Here is a 23,938-nt window from a genome sequence, read left to right as displayed (position 1 = left end):
GCCCTCCTGTTTAGCATGCACGCAGTCCTTGGCTGTAGCTTCACCAAGCTGGCACTTTCAGATACATCTGGTGCTGCTCCTGGCATATTCGTCTACACTTGTCATTGAACCAGGATTGGTCCCTTGTTTGGTGATAGTGGTAGAGTGAGGGATATGCCGGGTTACAGATTGTGGTGGAATACAATTCTGATGATGTGCCTCATGACTGCCCAGGTTTGAACTTCTAGATCAGTTCTTAATCCATCCCATTTAGCACGGTGGTAGCTATTATATATGTGGACTTGTTGTTACTCTGTACAGCCACCAGAGGGCTCATTCCCCAGAGTCCCAAGGGATCTCAGAATCCCTTGGGAGCACAGGTATTTAAGGAGGCTTCACAGGTTGGAGAGGCACCCTGGAGACCTGCAATAAAAGACTGTCACACTTTACTTTGAGCTCACAGTGTTCAGTCTGACTCTTTCTCCATAGAGAACAACTGGAGATGAGATACAGATAGCAAACCCAAAGATGCAGAGAACAGTGGGCATCCTGAAGAAATTCTCAGAGGGAGATGATTGGTAAACTTTTGTGGAGCGACTCGACCAATTCTTCGTGGCCAATGAGCTAGATGGGGAAGAGAGCGCTGCCAAATGAAGGGCGATCCTCCTCACCGTCTGTGGGGCACCAACGTATGGCCTCATGAAGAATCTGCTACTCCAGCGAAACCCACAGAGAAATCGTACGACGATTTGTGCACACTGGTCCGGGAGCATTTGAACCCGAAGGAAAGCGTTCTGATGGCGAGGTACCGGTTCTACACCTACAAAAGTTCTGAAGGCCAGGAAGTGGCGAGTTATGTCGCCGAGCTAAGACGCCTTGCAGAATATTGCGAATTTGAAGAACATTTGGAGCACATGCTTGGAGACTTTTTCGTACTTGGTATTGGCCACGAAACCATACTTCGCAAACTTTTGACTGTAAGAGACTCCAACCTAGAGTAAGGCCATAGCGATAGCTCAGATGTTCATTGCCACCAGTGACAATACGAAGCAAATCTCTCAGCACACAAGTGCTGTTACAAGTACTGTGAACAAAGTGATGTTGTTTTCGAATTGTAACGTACAGGGCAGGTCACACATATCTGCAGCTGCACGTCCGCAGATGACTCAGAGTCCACCATCAAGGGTAATGAATGCAAGGCCATTAACACCTTGTTGGTGATGCGGGGGTGATCATCGTTTCCGTTCATGCTGATTCAAAGAGTACGTTTGCAAGGGCTGTGGAACAATGGGACACCTCCAACGAGTGTGCAGGCGAGCTGCAAAGCCTGTTAAACCTGCAAACCACCATGTTGTAGAGAAGGACAGATCCACAGAGGATCACGATGAACCAGAGCCTCGAATCGAGGAGGCAGAGGTACATGGGGTGCAAACATTCACCACGAATTGTCCCCCAATAATGCTGAATGTTAAACTAAATGGACTCCCAGTGTGAATGGATCTGGACACAGGCACGAGCCAATCCATCATGGGCAAAAAGACTTTTGATAGGTTGTAGTGCAACAAGGCCTCAAGGCCAGTCTTAACTACAGTTTGCACAAAACTAAGAACTCACACAAAAGAACTGATTCCTGTAAGAACATAAAACATAAGAATTAGGAACAGGAGTAGGCCATCTAGCCCCTCGAGCCTGCTCCACCACCCAACAAGATCATGGCTGATCTGGCCGTGGACTCAGCTCCACTTACCCACCCAATCCACATAACCCTTAATTACCTTATTGGTTAAAAATCTATCTATCTGTGATTTGAATATATTCAATGAGCTAGCCTCAACTGCTTCCTTGGGCAGAGAATTCCACAGATTCACAACCCTCTGGGAGAAGAAATTTCTTCTCAACTCGGTTTTAAATTGGCTCTCCCGTATTTTGAGGCTGTGTCCCCTAGTTCTAGTCTCCCCAATCAGTGGAAACAACCTCTCTGCCTCTATCCTGTCTATCCCCCTTCATTATTTTAAATGTTTCTATAAGATCACCCCTCATCCTTCTGAACTCCAACGAGTAAAATCCCAGTCTACTCAATCGATCATCATAAGGTAACCCCCTCATCTTCGGAATCAGCCTAGTGAATCGTCTCTGTACCCCTTCCAAAGCTAGTATATCCTTCCTTAAGTAAGGTGACCAAAACTGCACGCAGTACTCCAGGTGCGGCCTCACCAATACCTTGTACAGTTGCAGCAGGACCTCCCTGCTTTTGTACTTCATCCCTCTCGCAATGAAGGCCAACATTGCATTCGCCTTCCTGATTACCTGCTGCACCTGCAAACTAATTTTTTGGGATTCATGCACAAGGACCCCCAGGTCCCTCTGCACCGCAGCATGTTGTAATTTCTCCCCATTCAAATAATATTCCCTTTTACTGTTTTTTTTCTCAAGGTGGATGACCTCACATTTTCCGATATTGTATTCCATCTGCCAAACCTTAGCCCATTCGCTTAACCTATTTAAATCTCTTTGCAGCCTCTCTGTGTCCTCTACACAACCCGCTTTCCCACTAATCTTTGTGTCATCTGCAAATTTTGTTACACTACATTCTGTCCCCTCTTCCAGGTCATCTATGTATATTGTAAACAGTTGTGTTCCCAGCACCGATCCCTGTGGCACACCACTAACCACCGATTTCCAACCGGAAAAGGACCCATTTATCCCGACTCTCTGCTTTCTGTTAGCCAGCTAATACACTGTAATCGGCAGTGCTACCATAAAGGTCTCCTATGATGGAGCGGTGCACAAGCTACCACTCTGGGTAGTACCATGTGATGGTCTTGCGCTGCTCGGCAGGAGCTGGCTGGGAAAGATAAGCTGGAACTGGGACGACGTCCGAGCGTTATTGCCCGCTGACGACACTTCGTGTGCCCAGGTCTTAAAGAAATTTCTTTCGCTGTTTGAACCAGGCATCGGGAAATTCCAAGGAGCAAAAGTGCAGATCCACCCAATTCTGGTGGCGCGACCCATCCATCACAAGGCGAGAGCAGTACCGTACATGATGAGGGAAAGGGTAGAGATCGAGCTAGACCGGCTGCAAAGAGAGGGCATCATTTCACCGATCGAGTTCAGTGAGTGGGCCAGTCCTATTGTCCCAGTCCTCAAGGGAGACGGCACCATCAGAATCTGTGGCGATTACAAAGTAACTATAAATCGTTTCTCCCTGCAGGACCAATAGCCACTACCAAAGGCCGACGACCGCTTTGCAATGCTGGCCGGAGGAAAGATGTTCACAAAGTGGATCTAACTTCAGCCTACATGACGCAGGAACTGGAGGAATCATTGAAGGCCCTCACATGCATCAACACACACAAAGGTCTTTTTGTTTATAACAGATGTCCGTTTGGAATCCGATCAGCGGCGGTGATATTCCAGAGAAACATGGAAAGTTTACTGAAGTCAGTCCCACACACCGTGGTCTTCCAGGCTGACATCTTGGACACAGTTGAGCACCTGCAGAACCTGGAGGAGGTTCTTAGTTGACTCAACCACATGGGGCTCAGGTTAAAACGCTCGAAGTGTGTTTTCCTGGCGCCTGAAGTGGAGTTCTTGGGAAGGAGGATTGCGGCGGATTGCATCAGGCCCGCCAACGTGAAGACGGAGGCAATCGAGAACGCACAGAGGCGACAGAACGTGCGGTCGTTTCTGGGACTCTTGAACTAACTTCTTACCGGGTCTCAGCACACTGCTAGAACTATTGCATGTCTTACTATGAAAAGGGGTTGAATGGGTTTGGGGCAAAAGCCAAGAAAATGCCTTTGTAGAAGTGAGAAAATTGTTATGCTCAAACAAATTGCTTGTGTTGTACGATCCATGTAAGCGTTTGGTACTAGCATGTGATGCGTCGTCATATGGCGTTGGGTGTGTATTGCAACAAGCTAATGATTTCGGGAAATTGCAACCGGTTGCTTATGCATCCAGGAGTCTGTCTAAGGCTGAGAGAGCCTACAGCATGATTGAAAAAGAAGCGTTAGCGTGTATCTATGGGGTAAAGAAAATGCATCAATACCTGTTTGGGCAAAAATTCGAATTGGAAACTGATAAGCCACTTATATCCCTGTTTTCCAAGAGTAAAGGGATAAATACCAACGCATCGGCCCGCATCCAGAGATGGGTGCTCATGTTGTCTGCATACAACTACGACACCCGCCACAGGCCAGGCACAGAAATCTGCACCGATGCTCTCAGTAGGCTGCCATTGCCCACCACGGGGGTGGAAATGGCACAGCATGCAATCTAGCCACGGTTATGGAAGCATTTGAGAGTGAGCAATCACCCGTCACTGCCCAGCAGATCAAAACCTGGACAAGCCAGGACCCCTTATTATCTCTAGTCAAAAGCTGTGTGCTTCACGGCAGCTGGTCCAGTGTCCCAGTGGAAATGCAGGAAGAGATAAAACTGTTCCAGCGGTGGAAAGATAAAATGTCTATACAGGCAGACTGCCTTCTGTGGGGCAATCGAGTAGTGGTTCCCAAGAAGGGCAGAGACACCTTCATCAATGACCTCCACAGTACCCACCCAGGCATCGTAATGACGAAAGCGATAGCCAGATTCCACTTGTGGTGGCCCGGTATCGATGCGGACTTAGAGTCCTGCATTCACAGATGTAATACATGCTCGCAGTTAAGCAATGTACCTGTCGTGTATTCAACCAGCATTGTAACCCATGTATAATCTGACCTAAGTTGTACACTGTGAGAACAATGACCACTAGGTGGTGAACTTGTGGGAGACACTCCTAACCTGGACCTTCAGATATAAAAGGGGAAGCTCCACCCACTTCCATCACTTGAGTGCTAAGGAATAAAGGACAGGTCACAGACTGACCTTCTCTCAAGCATGGGCCTTGTGTGCATTTATGCTGTATAGTAAGGACGTATCAATGGCGACGAGAAACTGGATTTAAACCACGCGAGCATGGCCACTAGCAGAACAGACGAGACGTACTGTGTTAAGGAATGGTTGGGATAGAGATTCAACATTGTTGAAGCAGCACACAGTTCTCCAGGCAGACAAGGGCAATCGGGCATGCCCCAACATGTAGTCGAACCCAGAGGGGGAGTTCAACAGAGACAATGGCAAGCTGAACGGCGATTCAGGCCATTGCAAGGGACAATGCGGCCAGTAATGGGGCCATCAACACCTGTTAATGGCGCACTCAAGGACAGGGGCAGTCAGGGACGATCGACTGGCAAGGGACATTTTGTTTCTAACAGCAGTTCATGTTGGAGGCGTGGAGGCACACACTCAGCCAGAGTTTGCAGAGATGAGCAAAATACCTGCAGAAATTGCAGAAATGAACGTTGGGGGAAATCGCTGGAAGCTGAAGTTCAGCGAGTTCATGTGGAACATGTATACAGTTCATACACCAGGACGCCACCGATAATGATGAAAGTGCTCCTCAATGGCATCCTAGTATCAATGGAGCTAGACACGGGGGCCAGCCAGTCCCTGATGGGTATCAAACAGTTCAAAAAGTTGTGGGCGTCCAAGGCCAGGAGGCCAAAATGATTGCCGATTGATGCACAGCTACAGACATACACAAAGGAGATCATTCCGGTGCTCGGCAGTGCCACGGTAGCTGTGACCCACAAAGATTCGGAGAACAGGTTGCCACTCTGGGTTGTCCCGGGGGACAGTCCCGCACTACTGGGGAGGAGTTGGCTTGCTGTCATGAACTGGGAATGGGGCGATGTCAATGCAATTTCCTCTGTGGAGCGAGTATCATGCTCACAGATCCTGGACAAATTTGACTTACTGTTTCAACCCGGCATTGGCACTTTCATGGGGGCCAAGGTAGTGATTCACATAAACGCGGACGCCAGGCCAGTACACCACAAGGCCAGAGCGGTGCCGTACGTGATGCGGGAAAAGATAGAAGGCGAATTGGACTGCCTGCTGAAGGAAGGCATCATCTCGCCAGTCAAATTCAGTGACTGGGCGAGCCCGATTGTGCCGGTGCTCAAGGCGGATGGGTTGGTCAGGATATGTGGTGATTACAAGGTCACCATCAATCGGGTGTCACTCCAAGACCAGTATCCGCTAACTTGAGCGGAGGACCTCTTTGCGACGCTATCCGGTGGCAAACTTTTTTCAAAATTGGACCTTACCTCAGCTTACATGACCCAGGAGCTGGAGAGTGAGTCGAAGAAGCTGACCACCATCACGACACACAAGGTGTTGTTGTTTGAGTACAACAGATGTCCGTTCGGGATTCGCTCGGCCGCCGCGATCTTCCAACAAAATATGGAAAGCCTCCTCAAGTCGATTCCAGGGACGGTGGTTTTTCAGGACGACATCCTCATCACGGGTTACAATACTGAAGAACACCTCCACAACCTGGAGGAGGTGCTGCACAGGCTGGACCGGGTAGGGCTGCGACTGAAAAAGACGAAGTGCGTCTTCCTAGCTCCAGAGGTAGAATTCCTGGGGATGAGGGTAGCAGCAGACGGGATCAGCCCTACTGCGTCCAAGACAGAAGTGATCTAGAGAGCACCCAGACCCCGTAACACGACAAGCTGCGTTCGTTCCTGGGGCTCCTGAACTATTTTGGTAACTTTCTTCCCAAATTGAGCACGCTGCTAGAGCCGCTTATCACGCTTCCGGTTGGCCTATAGATCCAGACCACACTCGCTCACAGGGGTTCCACCCACAGAGCTGCTAATGAAAAGGACACTCAAAACCGGGTTATCCCTTATACACCCCACCATGAAAGAAATTGTCGAGAGCAGGCGTCAGTCACAATATGACTACCACGACAGGAATGCGAGGGAGCGATGTTTGGTGTAAATGGCCCTGTTTTTGTCCTCAACTACGCTGCAGGGCCCAAATGGCTCACAGGCACTGTGATTGCCAAAGAGGGAAATAGGATTCTGGTAGTTAAACTTACCACTGGACAAATCTGCCGCAAACACGTGGATCAAACAAAAAGGAGGTTCAGCAACCCCATAGAAGAAGCAGAGGAAGAACACGATGTAGAGTTCACTCCACCACAGGTGACCGAACACAGGAACCAAAGGGAGGAGAGCCCAGTCACTGTGGGCAGTCCGGATAGGCCTGAGGCACCACAAACAGCAGACACTCAGGCCAGCGTCCAACAACCGGAGCCCCAACTCAGGCGCTCTACAAGAGAGCGCAAACCACCAGAGAGACTTAGCCTGTGATCCCAATGAGACTTTGGGGGTAGGGGGGGCGAGGTGATGTCATGTATTCAACCAGCATTGTAACCCATGTATAATCTGACCTAAGTTGTACACTGAGAACAATGACCACTAGCTGGTGAACTTGTAGGAGACACTCCTAACCTGGACCTTCAGATATAAAAGGGGAAGCTCCACCCACTTCCATCTTGAGTACTAAGGAATGAAGGACAGGTCACAGACTGACCTTCTCTCAAGCATGGGCCTTGTGTGCATTTATACTGTATAGTAAGGACGTATCAGTACCCAGGGATGCACCACTAAGTTTATGGTCTTGGCCCTCCAAACCGTGGTCTAGAGTACACATCAACTATGCAGGCCCATTCTTGGGTAAAATGTTCCTTGTGGTTGTAGACGCGTACTCCAAGTGGATTGAATGTGAGATAATGTCGGCTAGCATGTCTGCTGCCACTACTGAAAGCCTACGGGTCATGTTTGCCACTCACGGCTTATCCGATGTCCTGGTAAGCAACAACGGGCCATGTTTCAAAGAATTCATGACCCATAACGGGATCAAATATGTCACATCTGCCCCGTTTAAACTAGTGTCCAATGGTCAGGCAGAGAGAGCAGTGCAAACCATCAAGCAAGGCTTGAAGAGAGTAACTGAAGGCTCACTGCAGACTCGCCTATCCTGAGTCCTGCTTAGCTACCGCACAAGACCACACTCACTGACTGGGATACCACCTGCTGAACTGCTCATGAAAAGAGCACTTAAGACAAGGCTCTCATTAGTTCACCCTGATCTACATGAACTGGTAGAGAGCAGGCAGCTTCAACAAAGTGCATACCATGATAGAGCAAATGTATCACACGAGATTAAAATTAATGATCCTGTATTTGTATTAAATTATGGACAAGGTCCCAAGTGGCTTCCCGGCACTGTCGTGGCCAAAGAGGGGAGCAGGGTGTTTCGGGTCAAACTTTCAAATGGACTCATTCACCGGAAACACTTGAACCAAATCAAACTCAGATTCACTGACTATCCTGAGCAACCCACCTGGGACCCTACCTTTTTTGATCCCCCAACACACACACCAGTGGTAACCGGCACCACGGTTGACCACGAAGCAGAAACCATCATCCACAGCAGCCCTGCAGGGCCCAACACACCAGGCAGCCCAGCTGCACAGCAGCCCAGCGAGGGCCCAACAAATGATTCAACAACACCAGCTTTCACACCAAGACGATCAACCAGGGCAAGGGCCCCAGATCGACTCACATTGTAAATAGTTACACTATTGACTTTGGGGAGGAGTGTTGTTATTTATGTGGACATGTATTTACTCTGCACAGCCACCAGAGGGCTCATCCCCTGGAGTCCCAAGGGATTCCATAATCCCTTGGGAGCACAGGTATTTAAGGAAGCTTCACAGGTTGGAGAGGCACTCTGGAGACCTTCAATAAAAGACTAAGATCACACTTTATTTTGAGCTCAGAGTGTTCAGTCTGACTCTTTCTCCATACACAACAGCAGCGACACATAACACGTTGGAGGGCGTCCTCAATGTGAAGACGGGACTTCGCCTCCACAAAGACTGTGCAGTGCTCACGCCTACCAATACTGTCACGGACCGGTACAACGAGTGGCCGATTCGCTACCACCCATTTTGTGACTCCGCCGAAGTTGAATTTCACCCCCAATATTTCTCGTCGATCAATTGTAGCCATCGCTTTTGACTTTACTATAAAAAGCCTGTAATCATTGGATAATGGGTGGAAGCCTAGGTGATTGGTCATGTGAGTGAACTATCCGGAGGCGAGATGAGACAGCCAGCAGCCAGTAGAAAGGTCCACCAGCAGGAGTCACCCCCATTGGGGGAGGAGGGATTAAGCAGTAAAAACTGGGAAAAAAAACAAGAAAATAGGCAATGGCCTGGGAGACTGAATGTAAGCCATAAGGAATTCAATATAAATATGCAGTTTATTTTAAAAATGAATAACCAATTGTACTTTGAGTAAACCCTCTTTCCAAACTGAACCAATAATTATCTTTTTTTTAAATACTGAAAGATTAGAATCAGTCGCTGGAAGGAAAATACATTTATAACTCTGATCTTAAAAAAAAATTAGGTCACAGATGCTGTCATTGTACAGATGTAAAGGTAAACAGTGTGCAATCTGTTCATCGGGCTTGCACAATGAACCTGGTCTAACGGTTTCAATCCAAGTTAAATCTTGAAAGCTGAGTGCTTTCCCGAATCAGATTGAGATAAAAAATGTGAAGCGCATCTGGGGTCTCATGAGTCACATTTAGCACTGAGGGATCCATAGTTTCATCTGACTACTGTTGTGGGTGGGAGTGTGGATGAAAGGAGGACAAGAAGGAAGAAAATAAAGAAAGACAAATGAAGCAAGAATTTATTTTTTACATTAAACAAAAAATAATTGTGAATCTTGTTAACTTTTTTAGTAGCTTTATTGGCATCTGTTAAACACTAATCCTTGTTAACATAATTCGAAAACAACAAACAATTTCTGAGATTTCTATAGAACATGTTCCATTTCAGCAAAACATAAATTAGCATTAAAAATTGTGCTAACATATGAATTCTTTCTTGAATCTCTATGCATTGATAACATTTCTACATCAGCATCTAATTTTCTTATTCTTTAACATACATTTTGCTTTATGTCCCTGTAATAATTTTAATAACGTCTGCTAAAATCAACTTAAGCAAATACCTGCAGAAGATTTCAAATTTTCGACACAAAAAGCTACACTTAAATACGATGATAGAATTAATTTATTGCTCAAACTATAGAATGATTTCATTCCAGCCTTATTCAATACTTTATTACACCTTATGGTTAAAGTGCCTCTGCAATATCCCAGTGCTTCATATTTAAAATTTAAAACACCTTATAGCAGTCCCTTAAGATCAAAGTATACTGTATGCGGTCATTTGCATTTTGAAAGCACAATATCAGTAATGGTTTGTGTTTCAATTTTTTTTTGTGCCAATTTTTCAACAGAAAATTTTTCTCGTCCCCTTCTGAAGGGCACCTCACTGGGATATGGTCCACAGGCGTCACCGCGCGCCCCCCCTCCCCCGCCCAGCAAACCCCCTCCACTTCTTTGCCCAAGTGGTCATATTCACATACGATCTTTGACAGTGAGTACCAGCAAGCTCGATCCTGTCCTCATGTGGCACTTGCACAAGTGCACTTCAGCTCGAGGTCACTGGATATCTGATCATCTACCGCACTGCTATTTGTGAACCTCGCTCTGCGCAAAGGTACGTGAAGATAAGAATAGCCCAAAAAATAGATTCAAATAACATGTTTTCCTTCATTAACAGAACAACTGAAAAAGCGGCACATTATTTCAAATTGATTTCCTTTTAGAAAATGCAATATATATTTTTTTCAATCCACTGCAGTTTAGGTTAAAACACTCAACGGCCTCAACTCAAGTTACACTCTCACTACATTGCATCAGAGCTTGATCTTAACTGATTGACAGTTTCAAAGCCAAGTTCATTGTGTGCGATCCAACAATGCAAATCAGAATAGGAATCTTATACAAGCTAGTTCCTTTAGCTGAAGCCTAAGTGAGCTTTGCACATAACAGACCAAACAACATGCAGAAAAGGGAAATTTAGATCTAATTTGTGAACTTGAGTGTGTCTTAGACCACACAATAAACATCAGCTAATATTATGTGAATTATGACATTACTTTTTACTCCGTTTTTAAGGCATTACATTCTCAAAATAAAAGGTAAGCTTAGTTAATACAAGTTACTGTTCACTTTTACGGTGTCCAGTGAAAGGTCATGTATTTATGTCTGCAATAATATACACACACAGCAGACAGCTATGCTTTTTTAAAATATTCCAGCTGAAATCAATAACCATCCCAAAGCAGATGGTAACAGGATAGCCCCAACTTTGTGGGAATCAAACTGTTTCGAATCCAAACTATGAAACCAGGCAGCTGGTCTTTGGTTCCCACAATGTCAGCTTAATGTATAACTGGAAAATATTACATTGTATACTATTATATTAGAGGAGCTATATCCTAAATTGACACTTATAGCTGCATAATTGAAGTGAAAAAATCCTCGAATAAAGCCAAGTTACATTCTGGTTTGGTTGCTCTGCCTCTGTAGAGACTCACCAAATAGGTAGCTTGGTGTTGAAATTAGCACAGTTTCCCAGAAACAAAATGTATGTCATGGCATCACAACAAGCATTAAATTAATGTTTTTTTTAAAAAACTAGTGCAAGTCTGATGTAGCACCACCAGCAGCCCCCCCCCCCCCCACCCCAAACTGGCAGAGACCACTAAATCAACTGAATGTGTACATCGACGGGTGAAGCAGACTGTGTGCTCTGGCTTCCACTAATACATAGAACACAGTTGTGCATATATGTGGTGTGTTGGGTATTTCCCTGTGCAAACACATGCAAGACTCATCACATACATACCTCCATTTCAGTGCACTCCCAAGTTTCAGAGGAATTGGAGGTGCGACTGGCTGAAGCAAGTATCATCTGATCAGTGTGAGGGAAATAGTGTTTAAAGGTCCTCACCTACCTTGGCCCCCAAATGTCAGTGGACATCAGGTCTTTTGTCATAATCAAATAGATAGGGAATCTCTTGGAAATCTGCACCTGAATTTTGTTTTAGGAACTTTGATAGCAAGAGTTTCAACAGTTGGAAAGTCATGGGCTTCCCTGTGTATGGACAACAGATCATCAGGGATCTCCTGAAAGTAATTAAACAAGAGTGGTAGAGTCCTAGATCCTGTAATAACAGCTTGGCAGCAAGTACAGGTTGAACCTCCCTTATCCAGAACTCCCTTATCTGGAACCACCCCTCATCCAGAACCACCCCCGGCCACCGGGTGGCGCAGGCGCAGGCGCAGAACTCCATGAACAAATTGAAGTCCTTCCTCACTGCCGACTCCCGCAATTGCTGGCCTGACCCCGCCCCCCCCCCCCCATGATCTCTCTGACGCACTCCCAGCCCCAAGCCAGCCAGCCCCAATATCCCCTTGCTCAGTACCGGTACCATCCAATTTGACGTGACCACCCCTCGTCCGGAAAAATCCTTTATCCGGAACAGGCCAGATCCCGAGGGTTCCGGATAAGGGAGGTTCAACCTGTATGTGACAATATAGTCATCAGATTGGACAGCTGAGATATGTAGAATCAAACAAATCCCAAATTGTCAGACTAGCTATTTTGAATCTAAAATGGAGGATCAACAATTGCCTCTGGTGCATCCCCCTCCCCCACTATTGGTGGCCGTGCCTTTATCTGCCTAATTCCCACTCTATAAACAAGATGCAACACCATCTATAGAAGTCCTGCGCTCTCTCCAGGGAACTTTGCCCCGTTGGTTGAAAATCTTTTTTAGAAACAAAGAAATTCTAATCTTTTCCCAGATGTTGCTTTCAGAATATTTTATCATTTATTGCGGCACTCTTTTTCATTTTAATATATATTGGGCCTGTTTTTCCTCCAGATGGGCCCCAAGGACAAGTGTGGTTGCAGTATGGTCCTATTAAGAGCTGTACCGTGTTTTAGCACTCGCTTCCTTGAGGTCACCCGAGAAAAATTCAGTAAGTTTGGGTGGGTAAGAGGAGAAAGGAAATAAATTCTGCAATAGGAATGAAAACTCAATCTCATCCTCTCTGTCATTGGGTGGAACAAAACTCATATTGGCACACTTTGCTCCTTTGAGCAATGGAATATTCAGGTTCTATATTTTTCACAAAAAATCATTTCTTGCAGTTTAAAATAAAATTGTAATATCTAAAAGAAAATCGTTTAACAGCATGGGTCAATAAATAAACCTGACAAATCAGTCAATAAATTAATCAATATAATTTAATCAAGAAATAAATATATCCTCTCGTTGGGGAGGAATATTTTTGCTGCTCCCCCGAGATGTGGGGGAATGAAATGTTCCAGGTCTACATTCAGGGCACCTTTCACAGAGCAGATTCTATCCACATTCCCCCTCCCCCGCCCCCCCCAAAGGCCTCCTCTGTTCTATCTTCACATGACCACGCACGCCTTTGCTGGAACAAATGAAATCCACACAAATAAAGATTTCAACACCCGCACAAGATATTTTTATTGAGTGTGACGAAACTGAATGAATCATTTCCCTGTTCAGTCTGTCTCTCTAATGTTCAGTCCTGTGAGCTGATGGATTTTGTTTTGTAAAGACGATACAAGACATGGGCGTATTTCGAAAGGTGTAAAAGAGCCACAGTCTGCAGCCTGAGCTGAGATTCAGGTGTTAAACTATAGGAATGGAAGCCTGGACCCCAAAACATTAGAATCCAGAGAGCTCTGAATGAGGTTGGTTTGGCTCTGATTGAAAACCTGTTGCGTTGGCAGAATTTGGATGCATGTCTCTTAGAAATGAGAAGGATGCATACAAGGTTACCACCACTGTCCAAAAAGATAGGTTTTCCACCCCACCAGTGTGTGATGGGGAAGTGGAAGAGTGGAGCAGTAAGAATAGCACCTTAACTATACACATCAGGTTTTTTTATTGACAGTCCTTTTTTAATTCCCAAAATGTTGTCAATTTTCCACTCTCCCCTCTTGACGGTGTGGAAAAGAACATTGGGCGGAGGGTAAAATAAGTCGCCAATACACTAGCGGCCCTACTGTACTACCGCCCCAGTCAAATTTTACCCTGAGTAACACGGAATCCCAGAGGAACAATATAAGGGCAGTGTTATGTATTACATGTATTACCTGAGGACTACGTTTGTGAGAAGTGTATCCACCTCCATCTCCTGATGGACCGCGTTGCGGAATTGGAGCCGAGGGTGGATTCACTCTGGAGCATCCACGATGCTGAGAATGACATAAGTGGCACGTGTAGTGAGTTGGTCTTACCGCATGAGAAGGATCCACAGCCAGCTAGGGAATGGAAGACTAGCAGGAAGAGTAGTACAAAGAAGGTAGTGCAGGGGTCCCATCTGGTCATTCCCCTGCAAAACAGATACACTGCTTTGAGTGCTGTTGAGGGAGATAACTCATCAGGGGAGAGCAGCAGCAGCCAAGTTCATGGCACCGTGGCTGGCTCTGTTGTACAGGAGGGCATGAAAAAGAGTGGGAGAGTGATAGTGATAGGGGATTCAATCATAAGGGGAATAGATAGGCATTTCTGCGGCCGCAACCGAGACTCCAGGATGGTATGTTGCCTCCCTGGTGCAAGGGTCAAGGATGTCTCCGAACGAGTGCAGGACATTCTAAAAAGGGAGGGAGAACAGCCAATTGTCGTGGTGCACATTGGTACCAACGACATAGGTAAAAAAAGAGATGAGGTCCTACGAGACGAATTTAAGGAGCTAGGAGCTAAATTAAAAAGTAGGACCTCAAAAGTAGTAATCTCGGGATTGCTACCAGTGCCACGTGCTAGTCAGAGTAGGAATCACAGGATAGCACAGATGAATACGTGGCTTGAGCAGTGGTGCAACAGGGAGGGATTCAAATTCGTGGGGCATTGGAACAGGTTCTGGGGGAGGTGGGACCAGTACAAACTGGACGGTCTGCACTTGGGCAAGATCGGAACCAATGTCCTAGGGGGAGTGTTTGCTAGTGCTGTTGGGGAGGAGTTAAACTAATATGGCAGGGGGATGGGAACCAATACAGGGAGAAAGAGGGAAACAAAAAGGAGACAAAAACAAAAGACAGAAAAGAGATGAGTAAAAGTGGAGGGCAGAGAAACCAAAGGCAAGAAACAAAAAGGGCCACTGAATATAAAAGGGCTGCAGGAGGGGTCAAAACTAAAAATCATGGTTTAAAAATTAGGATGAAAACACTCTATCTAAATGCACGCAGCATTCGAAATAAAGTAAATGAGTTGACGGCACAAATCATTACAAATGGGTGTGATTTGGTGGCCATTACAGAAACATGGTTGCAAGGTGGCCAAGACTGGGAATTAAACATACAGGGGTATCTAACGATTCAGAAAGATAGGCAAGAAGGGAAAGGAGGTGGGGTAGCTCTGTTAATAAAAGATGCTATCAAGGCAGTTGTGAGGGATGATATTGGCTCCAATGAACAAAATGTTGAATCATTGTGGGTGGAGATTAGAGATAGTAAGGGGAAAAAGTCACTGGTCGGCATAGTTTATAGGCCCCCAAATAATAACTTCACGGTGGGGCGGTCAATAATCAAGGGAATAATGGAGGCATGTGAAAAAGGAACGGCAGTAGTCATAGGGGATTTTAACCTACATATCGATTGGTCAAATCAAATCGCACAGGGTAGCCTGGAGGAGGAATTCATAGAATGCATACGGGATTGTTTCTTAGAACAGTATGTAACAGAACCTACAATGGAGCAAGCCATCTTAGATCTGGTCCTGTGTAATGAGACAGGAAAAATAAATGATCTCCTAGTGAAAGATCCTCTCGGAATGAGTGATCACAATATGGTTGAATTTGTAATACAGATTGAGGATGAGGAAGTTGTGTAAGAAATGAGCGTACTATGCTTAAACAAAGGGGATTACAGTGGGATGAGGGCAGAGTTGGCTAAAGTAGACTGGAAACAAGGACTAAACGGTGGCACAATTGAGGAACAGTGGATGAATTACAACAATTGTACATTCCTGTCTGGCGTAAAAATAAAAAAGGGAAGGTGGCTCAACCGTGGCTATCTAGGGAAATCAGGGATAGTATTAAAGCCAAGGAAGTGGCATACAAATTGGCCAGAAATAGCAGCGAACCTGGGGACTGGGAGAAATTTAGAACTCAGCAGAGGAGGACAAAGGGTTTGATTAGGGCAGGGAAAATGGAGTACGAGAAGAAGCTTGCAGGGAACATTAAGGCGGATTGCAAAAGTTTCTATAGGTATGTAAAGAGAAAAAGGTTGGTGAAGACAAACGTAGGTCCCCTGCAGTCAGAATCAGGGGAAGTCATAACGGGGAACAAAGAAATGGCAGACCAATTGAACAAGTACTTTGGTTCGGTATTCACTAAGGAGGATACAAACAACCTTCCGGATATAAAAGGGGTCAGAGGGTCTAGTAAGGAGGGGGAACTGAGGGAAATCTTTATTAGTCGGGAAATTGTGTTGGGGAAATTGATGGGATTGAAGGCTGATAAATCCCCAGGGCCTGATGGACTGCATCCTAGAGTACTTAAGGAGGTGGCCTTGGAAATAGCGGATGCATTGACAGTCATTTTCCAACATTCCATTGACTCTGGATCAGTTCCTATGGAGTGGAGGGTAGCCAATGTAACCCCACTTTTTAAAAAAGGAGGGAGAGAGAAAACAGGGAATTATAGACCGGTCAGCCTGACCTCAGTCGTGGGTAAAATGATGGAATCAATTATTAAGGATGTCATAGCAGTGCATCTGGAAAATGGTGACATGATAGGTCCAAGTCAGCATGGATTTGTGAAAGGGAAATCATGCTTGACAAATCTTCTGGAATTTTTTGAGGATGTTTCCAGTAAAGTGGACAAAGGAGAACCAGTTGATGTGGTATATTTGGACTTTCTGAAGGCTTTCGACAAGGTCCCACACAAGAGATTAATGTGCAAAGTTAAAGCACATGGGATTGGGGGTAGTGTGCTGACGTGGATTGAGAACTGGTTGTCAGACAGGAAGCAAAGAGTAGGAGTAAACGGGTACTTTTCGGAATGGCAGGCAGTGACTAGTGGAGTGCCGCAAGGTTCTGTGCTGGGGCCCCAGCTGTTTACATTGTACATTAATGATTTAGACGAGGGAATTAAATGCAGTATCTCCAAATTTGCGGATGATACTAAGTTGGGTGGCAGTGTGAGCTGCGAGGAGGATGCTATTAGGCTGCAGAGTGACTTGGATAGGTTAGGTGAGTGGGCAAATGCATGGCAGATGAAGTATAATGTGGATAAATGTGAGGTTATCCACTTTGGTGGTAAAAACAGAGAGACAGACTATTATCTGAATGGTGACAGATTAGGAAAAGGGAAGGTGCAACGAGACCTGGGTGTCATGGTACATCAGTCATTGAAGGTTAGCATGCAGGTACAGCAGGCGGTTAAGAAAGCAAATGGCATGTTGGCCTTCATAGCGAGGGGATTTGAATACAGGGGCAGGGAGGTGTTGCTACAGTTGTACAGGGCCTTGGTGAGGCCACACCTGGAGTATTGTGTACAGTTTTGGTCTCCTAACTTGAGGAAGGACATTCTTGCTATTGAGGGAGTGCAGCGAAGGTTCACCAGACTGATTCCCGGGATGGCGGGACTGACCTATCAAGAAAGATTGGATCAACTGGGCTTGTATTCACTGGAGTTCAGAAGAATGAGAGGGGACCTCATAGAAACGTTTAAAATTCTGACGGGTTTAGACAGGTTAGATGCAGAAAGAATGTTCCCAATGTTGGGGAAGTCCAGAACCAGGGGTCACAGTCTGAGGATAAGGGGTAAACCATTTAGGACCGAGATGAGGAGAAACTTCTTCACCCAGAGAGTGGTGAACCTGTGGAATTCTCTACCACAGAAAGTAGTTGAGGCCAATTCACTAAATATATTCAAAAGGGAGTTAGATGAAGTCCTTACTACTCGGGGGATCAAGGGTTATGGCGAGAAAGCAGGAAGTGGGTACTGAAGTTTCATGTTCAGCCATGAACTCATTGAATGGCGGTGCAGGCTAGAGGGGCTGAATGGCCTGCTCCTGCACCTATTTTCTATGTTTCTATGGAGGATTTTTAAGGAGCTCTTTCATAGTCCGCAACAAAAATATATTCCAGTGAAAAAGAAGGGTGCAAGAGAAGGGATAACCAGCCGTGGATAACCAAGGAAATAAAGGAAAGTATCAAATCAAAGACCAATGCGTATAAGGTGGCCAAGGTTAGTGGGAAACTAGAGGATTGGGAAAATTTTAAGCAACAGCAAAGAATGACTAAAAAAGCAATAAAGAAAGGGAAGATAGATTACGAAGGTAAACTTGCGCAAAACATAAAAACAGATAGTAAAAGCTTTTACAGATATATAAAACGGAAAAGTGTTAGTAAAGTAAATGTTGGTCCCTTAGAAGATGAAAAGGGGGATTTAATAATGGGAAATGTGGAAATGGCTGAGACCATAAACAATTATTTTGCTTCCGTCTTCACAGTGGAAGACACAAAAACAATGCCAAAATTTGCAGGCCACAGGAATGTGGGAAGGGAGGACCTTGAGACAATCACTATCACTAGGGGGGTAGTGCTGGACAGGCTAATGGGACTGAAGGTAGACAAGTCCCCTGGTCCTGATGAAATGCATCCCAGGGTATTAAAAGAGATGGCGGAAGTTATAGCAGATGCATTCGTTATAATCTACCAAAATTCTCTGGACTCTGGGGAGCTACCAGCGGATTGGAAAGCAGCTAATGTAACGCCTCTGTTTAAAAAAGGAGGCAGGCAAAAGGCAGGTAACTATAGGCCAGTTAGTTTAACATCTGTAGTGGGGAAAATGCTTGAAACTATCATTAAGGAAGAAATAGCAGGACATCTGGATAGGAATAGTGCAATCAAGCAGACGCAGCATGGATTCATGAAAGGGAAATCATGTTTAACTAACTTACTGGAATTCTTTGATATAACGAGCATGGTGGATAGAGGTGTACCGATGGATGTGGTGTATTTAGATTTCCAAAAGGCATTCGATAAGGTGCCACACAAAAGGTTACTGCAGAAGATAAAGGTACGCGGAGTCGGTGGAAATGTATTAGCATGGATAGAGAATTGGCTGGCGAACAGAAAGCAGAGAGTCGGGATAAATGGGTCCTTTTCCGGTTGGAAATCAGTGGTTAGTGGTGTGCCACAGGGATCAGTACTGGGACCACAACTGTTTACAATATACATAGATGACCTAGAAGAGGGGACAGAGTGTAGTGCAACAAAATTTGCAGATGACACAAAGATTAGTGGGAAAGCGGGTTGGTGTAGAGGACTCAGAGGCTGCAAGGAGATTTAGATAGGTTAAGCGAATGGGCTCAGGTTTGGCAGATGGAATACAATGTCGGAAAGTGTGAAGTCATCCACCTTGGGAAAAAAAACAGTAAAAGGGAATATTATTTAAATGGGGAGAAATGACAACATGCTGTGGTGCAGAGGGACCTGGGGGTCCTTGTGCATGAATCCCAAAAGGTTAGTTTGCAGGTGCAGCAGGTAATCAGGAAGGCGAATGCAATGTTGGCCTTCATTGCGAGAGGGATGGAGTACAAAAGCAGGGAGGTCTTGCTGCAACTGTATAAGGTATTGGTAAGGCCGCACCTGGAGTACTGCGTGCAGTTTTGGTCACCTTACTTAAGGAAGGATATACTAGCTTTGGAAGGGGTACAGAGACGATTCACTAGGCTGATTCCAGAAATGAGGGGTTACCTTATGATGATAGATTGAGTAGACTGGGTCTTTACTCATTGGAGTTCAGAAGGATGAGGGGGTGATCTTATAGAAACATTTAAAATCATGAAAGGGATAGACAAGATAGAGGCAGAGAGGTTGTTTCCACTGGTGGGAGAGACTAGAACTAGGGGGCACAGCCTCAAAATACGGAGGAGCCAATTTAAAACCGAGTTGAGAAAGAATTTCTTCTCCCAGAGGGTTGTGAATCTGTGGAATTCTCTGCCCAAGGAAGCAGTTGAGGCTGGCTCATTGAATGTTTTCAAGTCAAAGATAGATAGATTTTTAACCAATAAGGAAATTAAGGGTTACGGGGAGAGGGCGGGTAAGTGGAGCTGAGTCCACGACCAGATCAGCCATGATCTTGTTGAATGGCGGAGCAGGCTCGAGGGGCTAGATGGCCTACTCCTGTTCCTAATTCTTATGTTCTTATGTTCTTATGTTCTTAAGATGTTCGGACTTCCTGCCTGAAAAAGTTAGCTATTTTCATCTAACTTAATTTTACTCTGGCAACATCCAAACATTTTAACATGGCAGTGTACATCTTCTGTCTAAAGCGCCATCCACTGCTGGCACTATTGCATATCTGGAGAAACTTCAATTTTAATTAAATGAAAAACATATCGACCTTGTAAGCCCTAAAATATTAAATATTATGCATTGCATTTTGCAACTGCAGTTAAACTATTTTAATTTCTGAACTTTGTCTAATAGATTCATTTTGTAAATTAGTACGAGAACTTTCAGTAGATGCCTTCACACTTCAGGTACAAGTCTAGTATCAATGGTGCACATTACATACTGACATCAGAGTCGCAGCGCTGTGCAGCTCATCTTTGAATAATTTAACAGCAATATCTCCTTTACAATGCAATTTCCTGGTGTTAGTTCTCTGCTTTTAGCATTTTCAAAAAGTCCTGCAGTATCCATCAGTTAACTTCTTTTAAATCAGCAGAATTATCTCATTGTTTTTTTTTAATTGAATGCCAATAGCTATGAAGATACTATACCTTTTTGGTAACTATTAATTTAAGTGCATCATTCATTTGTTTACAATGCAAATGACAAACACTTTGAATATTTTCTAGCGGACTCTATTTAGTTGCAATGTAATGTAATTGATCAGCATGTCCAGCCCGGTATTTGTTTAGATTAGCACCTAATGAAACCAAAAGCCAAAGATCCTGTTGAAATGGAGTCCATGAAAAGCATCAAGTTATTAAATTATATTCAATAACAACAACAACAACTTGTATTTAGATAGTGCTTTTAACGTAGTGAAACATACCAAGACGCTTCACAAGAGCGTTATGAGACAAAAAATACTCTATCAATAATCCCCTATAGACACTACATTCATTCTTTAATTAATGCTTCTCACTGACATCTCCAAGTGTCAAAAAATACCACTCCTCCTTACTTATAAATCTCAAATAGTTTCATGTATTTGAGTTTCTTCCTTCCCCAAAGTTCTATTTAGGGTCAGTGAACTATAGAAATTGAAAAAGAAAAAATCATTTCTCAATTTCTATTTTCCCTGCAGAAATTTAAAGATTGTATCCTCTTAAACATTCTTCGCCGTGGAAAGGTATTCACAAAACACAGATATGGGCTGGCTAAATCTTTCAAGCATATTGATATGTGGCGGGTAACTGCATACAGATTATAGCTTGGTTAGTACATTAGCATTGGAACATTTATACTGCCCTAGTTTGCGTTTTTTTAAACGTAGCTTCAAATGACTGAGATAGCTCCTTGAGTATCGGAATTACACTGACATATCCTTAACACAAATATTCCTACTACTGTGTGCTGGTACAATCCCTCTCCCCAACTAAATTACTACATTACTGACAGATGTGTTTCTACGGGTTACCAGGCAAAGGTGCATTGCTTTCAAAGGTACTCCACAATTAATGTTCAATCACAATTAATACATTGTAGATCAAATAACTAGCAATGTAAGGGGAGGAAAATAAATGTTAGGCCCTGAGCTAGTATTATAATTAAGTTAAATATTTCAGTAAGCTTTAAAATCATGCATCTTTACGATCAGATTCACTATATTGCTTCCCAAAAAAGCTTTTAAATTGCTACTAGAAAATGAAAATTCTTCTTGAAGCTCTTCTGGGAATGTGGGAGTGACATTATCTCCCTGTGCAGTCCTGAAGGAAGAGCAATATATCTTCTGCAGACTCCCAGGGAACCACTTGAGCTTGAAATGCAGATGGTTCCGTTGATTTGATCTCGGAGATCAATCTATCCAAAGGATAATTCTTCCTTGGAAAGATGGCATCTGTTGGCGTCAAGACCACGGAAGGGCAGAAGTCATTGGTTCCATCTCCAACATAGAAGACCTTCTCAAATTCAACATCTTCTTCGGCACGTTCTACAAGGTGATCGTGCAGGATCTGTCTTTTGCACATGTTGATGGGGCACTGCTGACACATGTGGGAATGGTAAGGGCTTATCACAAAGGTGTTTTTGTTATCAAAGCTTGAAGGATTTGTGTATATTTTCTGGAAGATTGTGGATAGGTCATTTGCTTGAAGAACGCTATTGATAAAAAAGGTGTTGGCATCGGAGATGATAACGCATTCAAATAAATCTGAAGACTTTCTAAGAAACTGAAACAGGGTTAGCATCTCTTTAGTAAGTGGGGTTTCTGCTAGAACCTTCCTCATGTTTTCTTCCTTGACACCCTTTTCACGCAGGTACTGGAATACTTTGCTCATATATTCAATCCAGCATCCTTCCTCGCAGGGCTGTGTCAGGTCATCCGGAAGACTTTGGTCTGGATTACATTTGAGGATGACATAGTCACTGTTGTGTTGAATGATGGTTTCATCAAAATCAAATACTATCAGATACTTGTTCATTATTGCAATGCAGAGCTACCAGGATACAAGTAAAATGCTTCTGAAAAACAAAAACAAGAAACCAATGCATATGTTAAGAGAATATCAAAAAATTATAAGCACAAGTTGTCTCAGTGGTCACTTTATGATTGCAATTACAAATTTGAGTCCTTCCAAAGAAAGCAAGCACATTCATCTATAGAGTGCCGTTTACCTACTCAGGATGTCTCAAAGTTATTTGAAGACAATGATTTACTTTTGAAGTACACGTTACTGTTGCTTTTTACATGCAAACTTGGGAGCCTAGTGATCAGTCGATCTATTTTGGTGTCGTTGGTTGATGGATATTGTCCAGGACACCAGGAGAACATCCATGCTCTTCAAATCATGCCAAGGGATCTTTTGCGTCCACCTGAACAAGGAGATGAGACCCTATTTTACTGTCTCATCTGAAAAACGTCAACCACTCATCGTATCAGATGGCTTTCAACAATTTTCAGCTGGTCTAGCAATTTGGGCAAGATGCCATCAAAGATTTTCCTCCCAAAATTCCATCAACCAGCCTCATTATAGGAGATGAGTAATTGAATATATTAGAAAAGATGAAGGAGAAGCAAAAGTGAACAAACATTTTGTGACTCATCTTTTATTGCCTTCCCCACCCCATCCATGGTTCAAAAACAAACTCCATTTACTTCAAAAATATTTTTCAATTAGATTTGTATCAACATTATGACAGAATATTGTTGATAGAAGTTGTATTTGTAAACCAGCTCGGATATTTGATCCAGTTCAAAACACAGTGAACATTACATTTTTTTAAAATAATCCAAAGGGTTGGAGTTTAACCGCAACAATCCACAAAGCCTTCATAAGGATAACATTCTGCTCTTACAAAGATAACATTTTTATTATTTTTGTTCTTATTTTAACCATTTCCTATCAGCAGTGGAAGGAAATCCCATTTGCTGCTCCTCCAAATACTAGAACAAGCTACTAAAAGCACTTTGCAATTTACTGTTTAATCCAGTCTCCCAATTCATTTCAAAAACAAGGAAGAAACCTAATCAATAAGAATCATAAACTGATTTAAGAGGATCCATTTCCCAGACTTTTTACCTCGCCCAGTTACCTTGAGCTGAGAGGGACTTTACTGACTGACCAACGGAGAAATAATAAATCTAGGGATAGAGTGTCAGTTTGGTTGCGTAATTCGCCTGACAATAGCCCGATATCCTTGATCGAGGAATTTCAAACGCAAGTTACGTCCAGCAGAAAATCGAGTTTCCGCGGTCTTTTTGCGCTGGGTTTTAAAAAAATCACGCTGGAAACCTGCCTCGCCCACAAATCCGGCCATACCCCCAGATCATATTAATGAGCATGGTGCGTTTCTGCCAATTGCGCCTGTTTGTGGCCCTTTGAGGAGGCTCTTCAAATTAAGCTGCGGAGAGGGGGGTTTTCAAGCAAAGGCACCTTTTAAAAGTTTTTAAACATTAAAAATAT

At 44.1% G+C, this 23,938-nt stretch overlaps 1 protein-coding gene across 1 annotated transcript in view; it reads right to left on the bottom strand.

The window, feature by feature from the left end:
* Window positions 1–17,708: 17,708 nt before the first annotated feature.
* Window positions 17,709–23,938, bottom strand: part of LOC139233625 (phosphoethanolamine/phosphocholine phosphatase-like) — a 50,056-nt gene continuing 43,826 nt past the window's right edge. The window contains exon 2 of the mRNA XM_070864032.1: window positions 17,709–22,496. Coding sequence (XP_070720133.1) covers window positions 21,725–22,456 — 732 coding nt within the window. The 5' untranslated portion in view covers window positions 22,457–22,496 and the 3' untranslated portion in view covers window positions 17,709–21,724. The remainder of the gene's footprint in view (window positions 22,497–23,938) is intronic.

This window comes from Pristiophorus japonicus, chromosome 21, assembly GCF_044704955.1.
Source record: "Pristiophorus japonicus isolate sPriJap1 chromosome 21, sPriJap1.hap1, whole genome shotgun sequence".
Classification (NCBI taxonomy): Eukaryota; Metazoa; Chordata; class Chondrichthyes; family Pristiophoridae; genus Pristiophorus; species Pristiophorus japonicus.
Note: the sequence above shows the minus strand (reverse complement) of the source record. Positions and strands in the feature narration are given on the sequence as shown.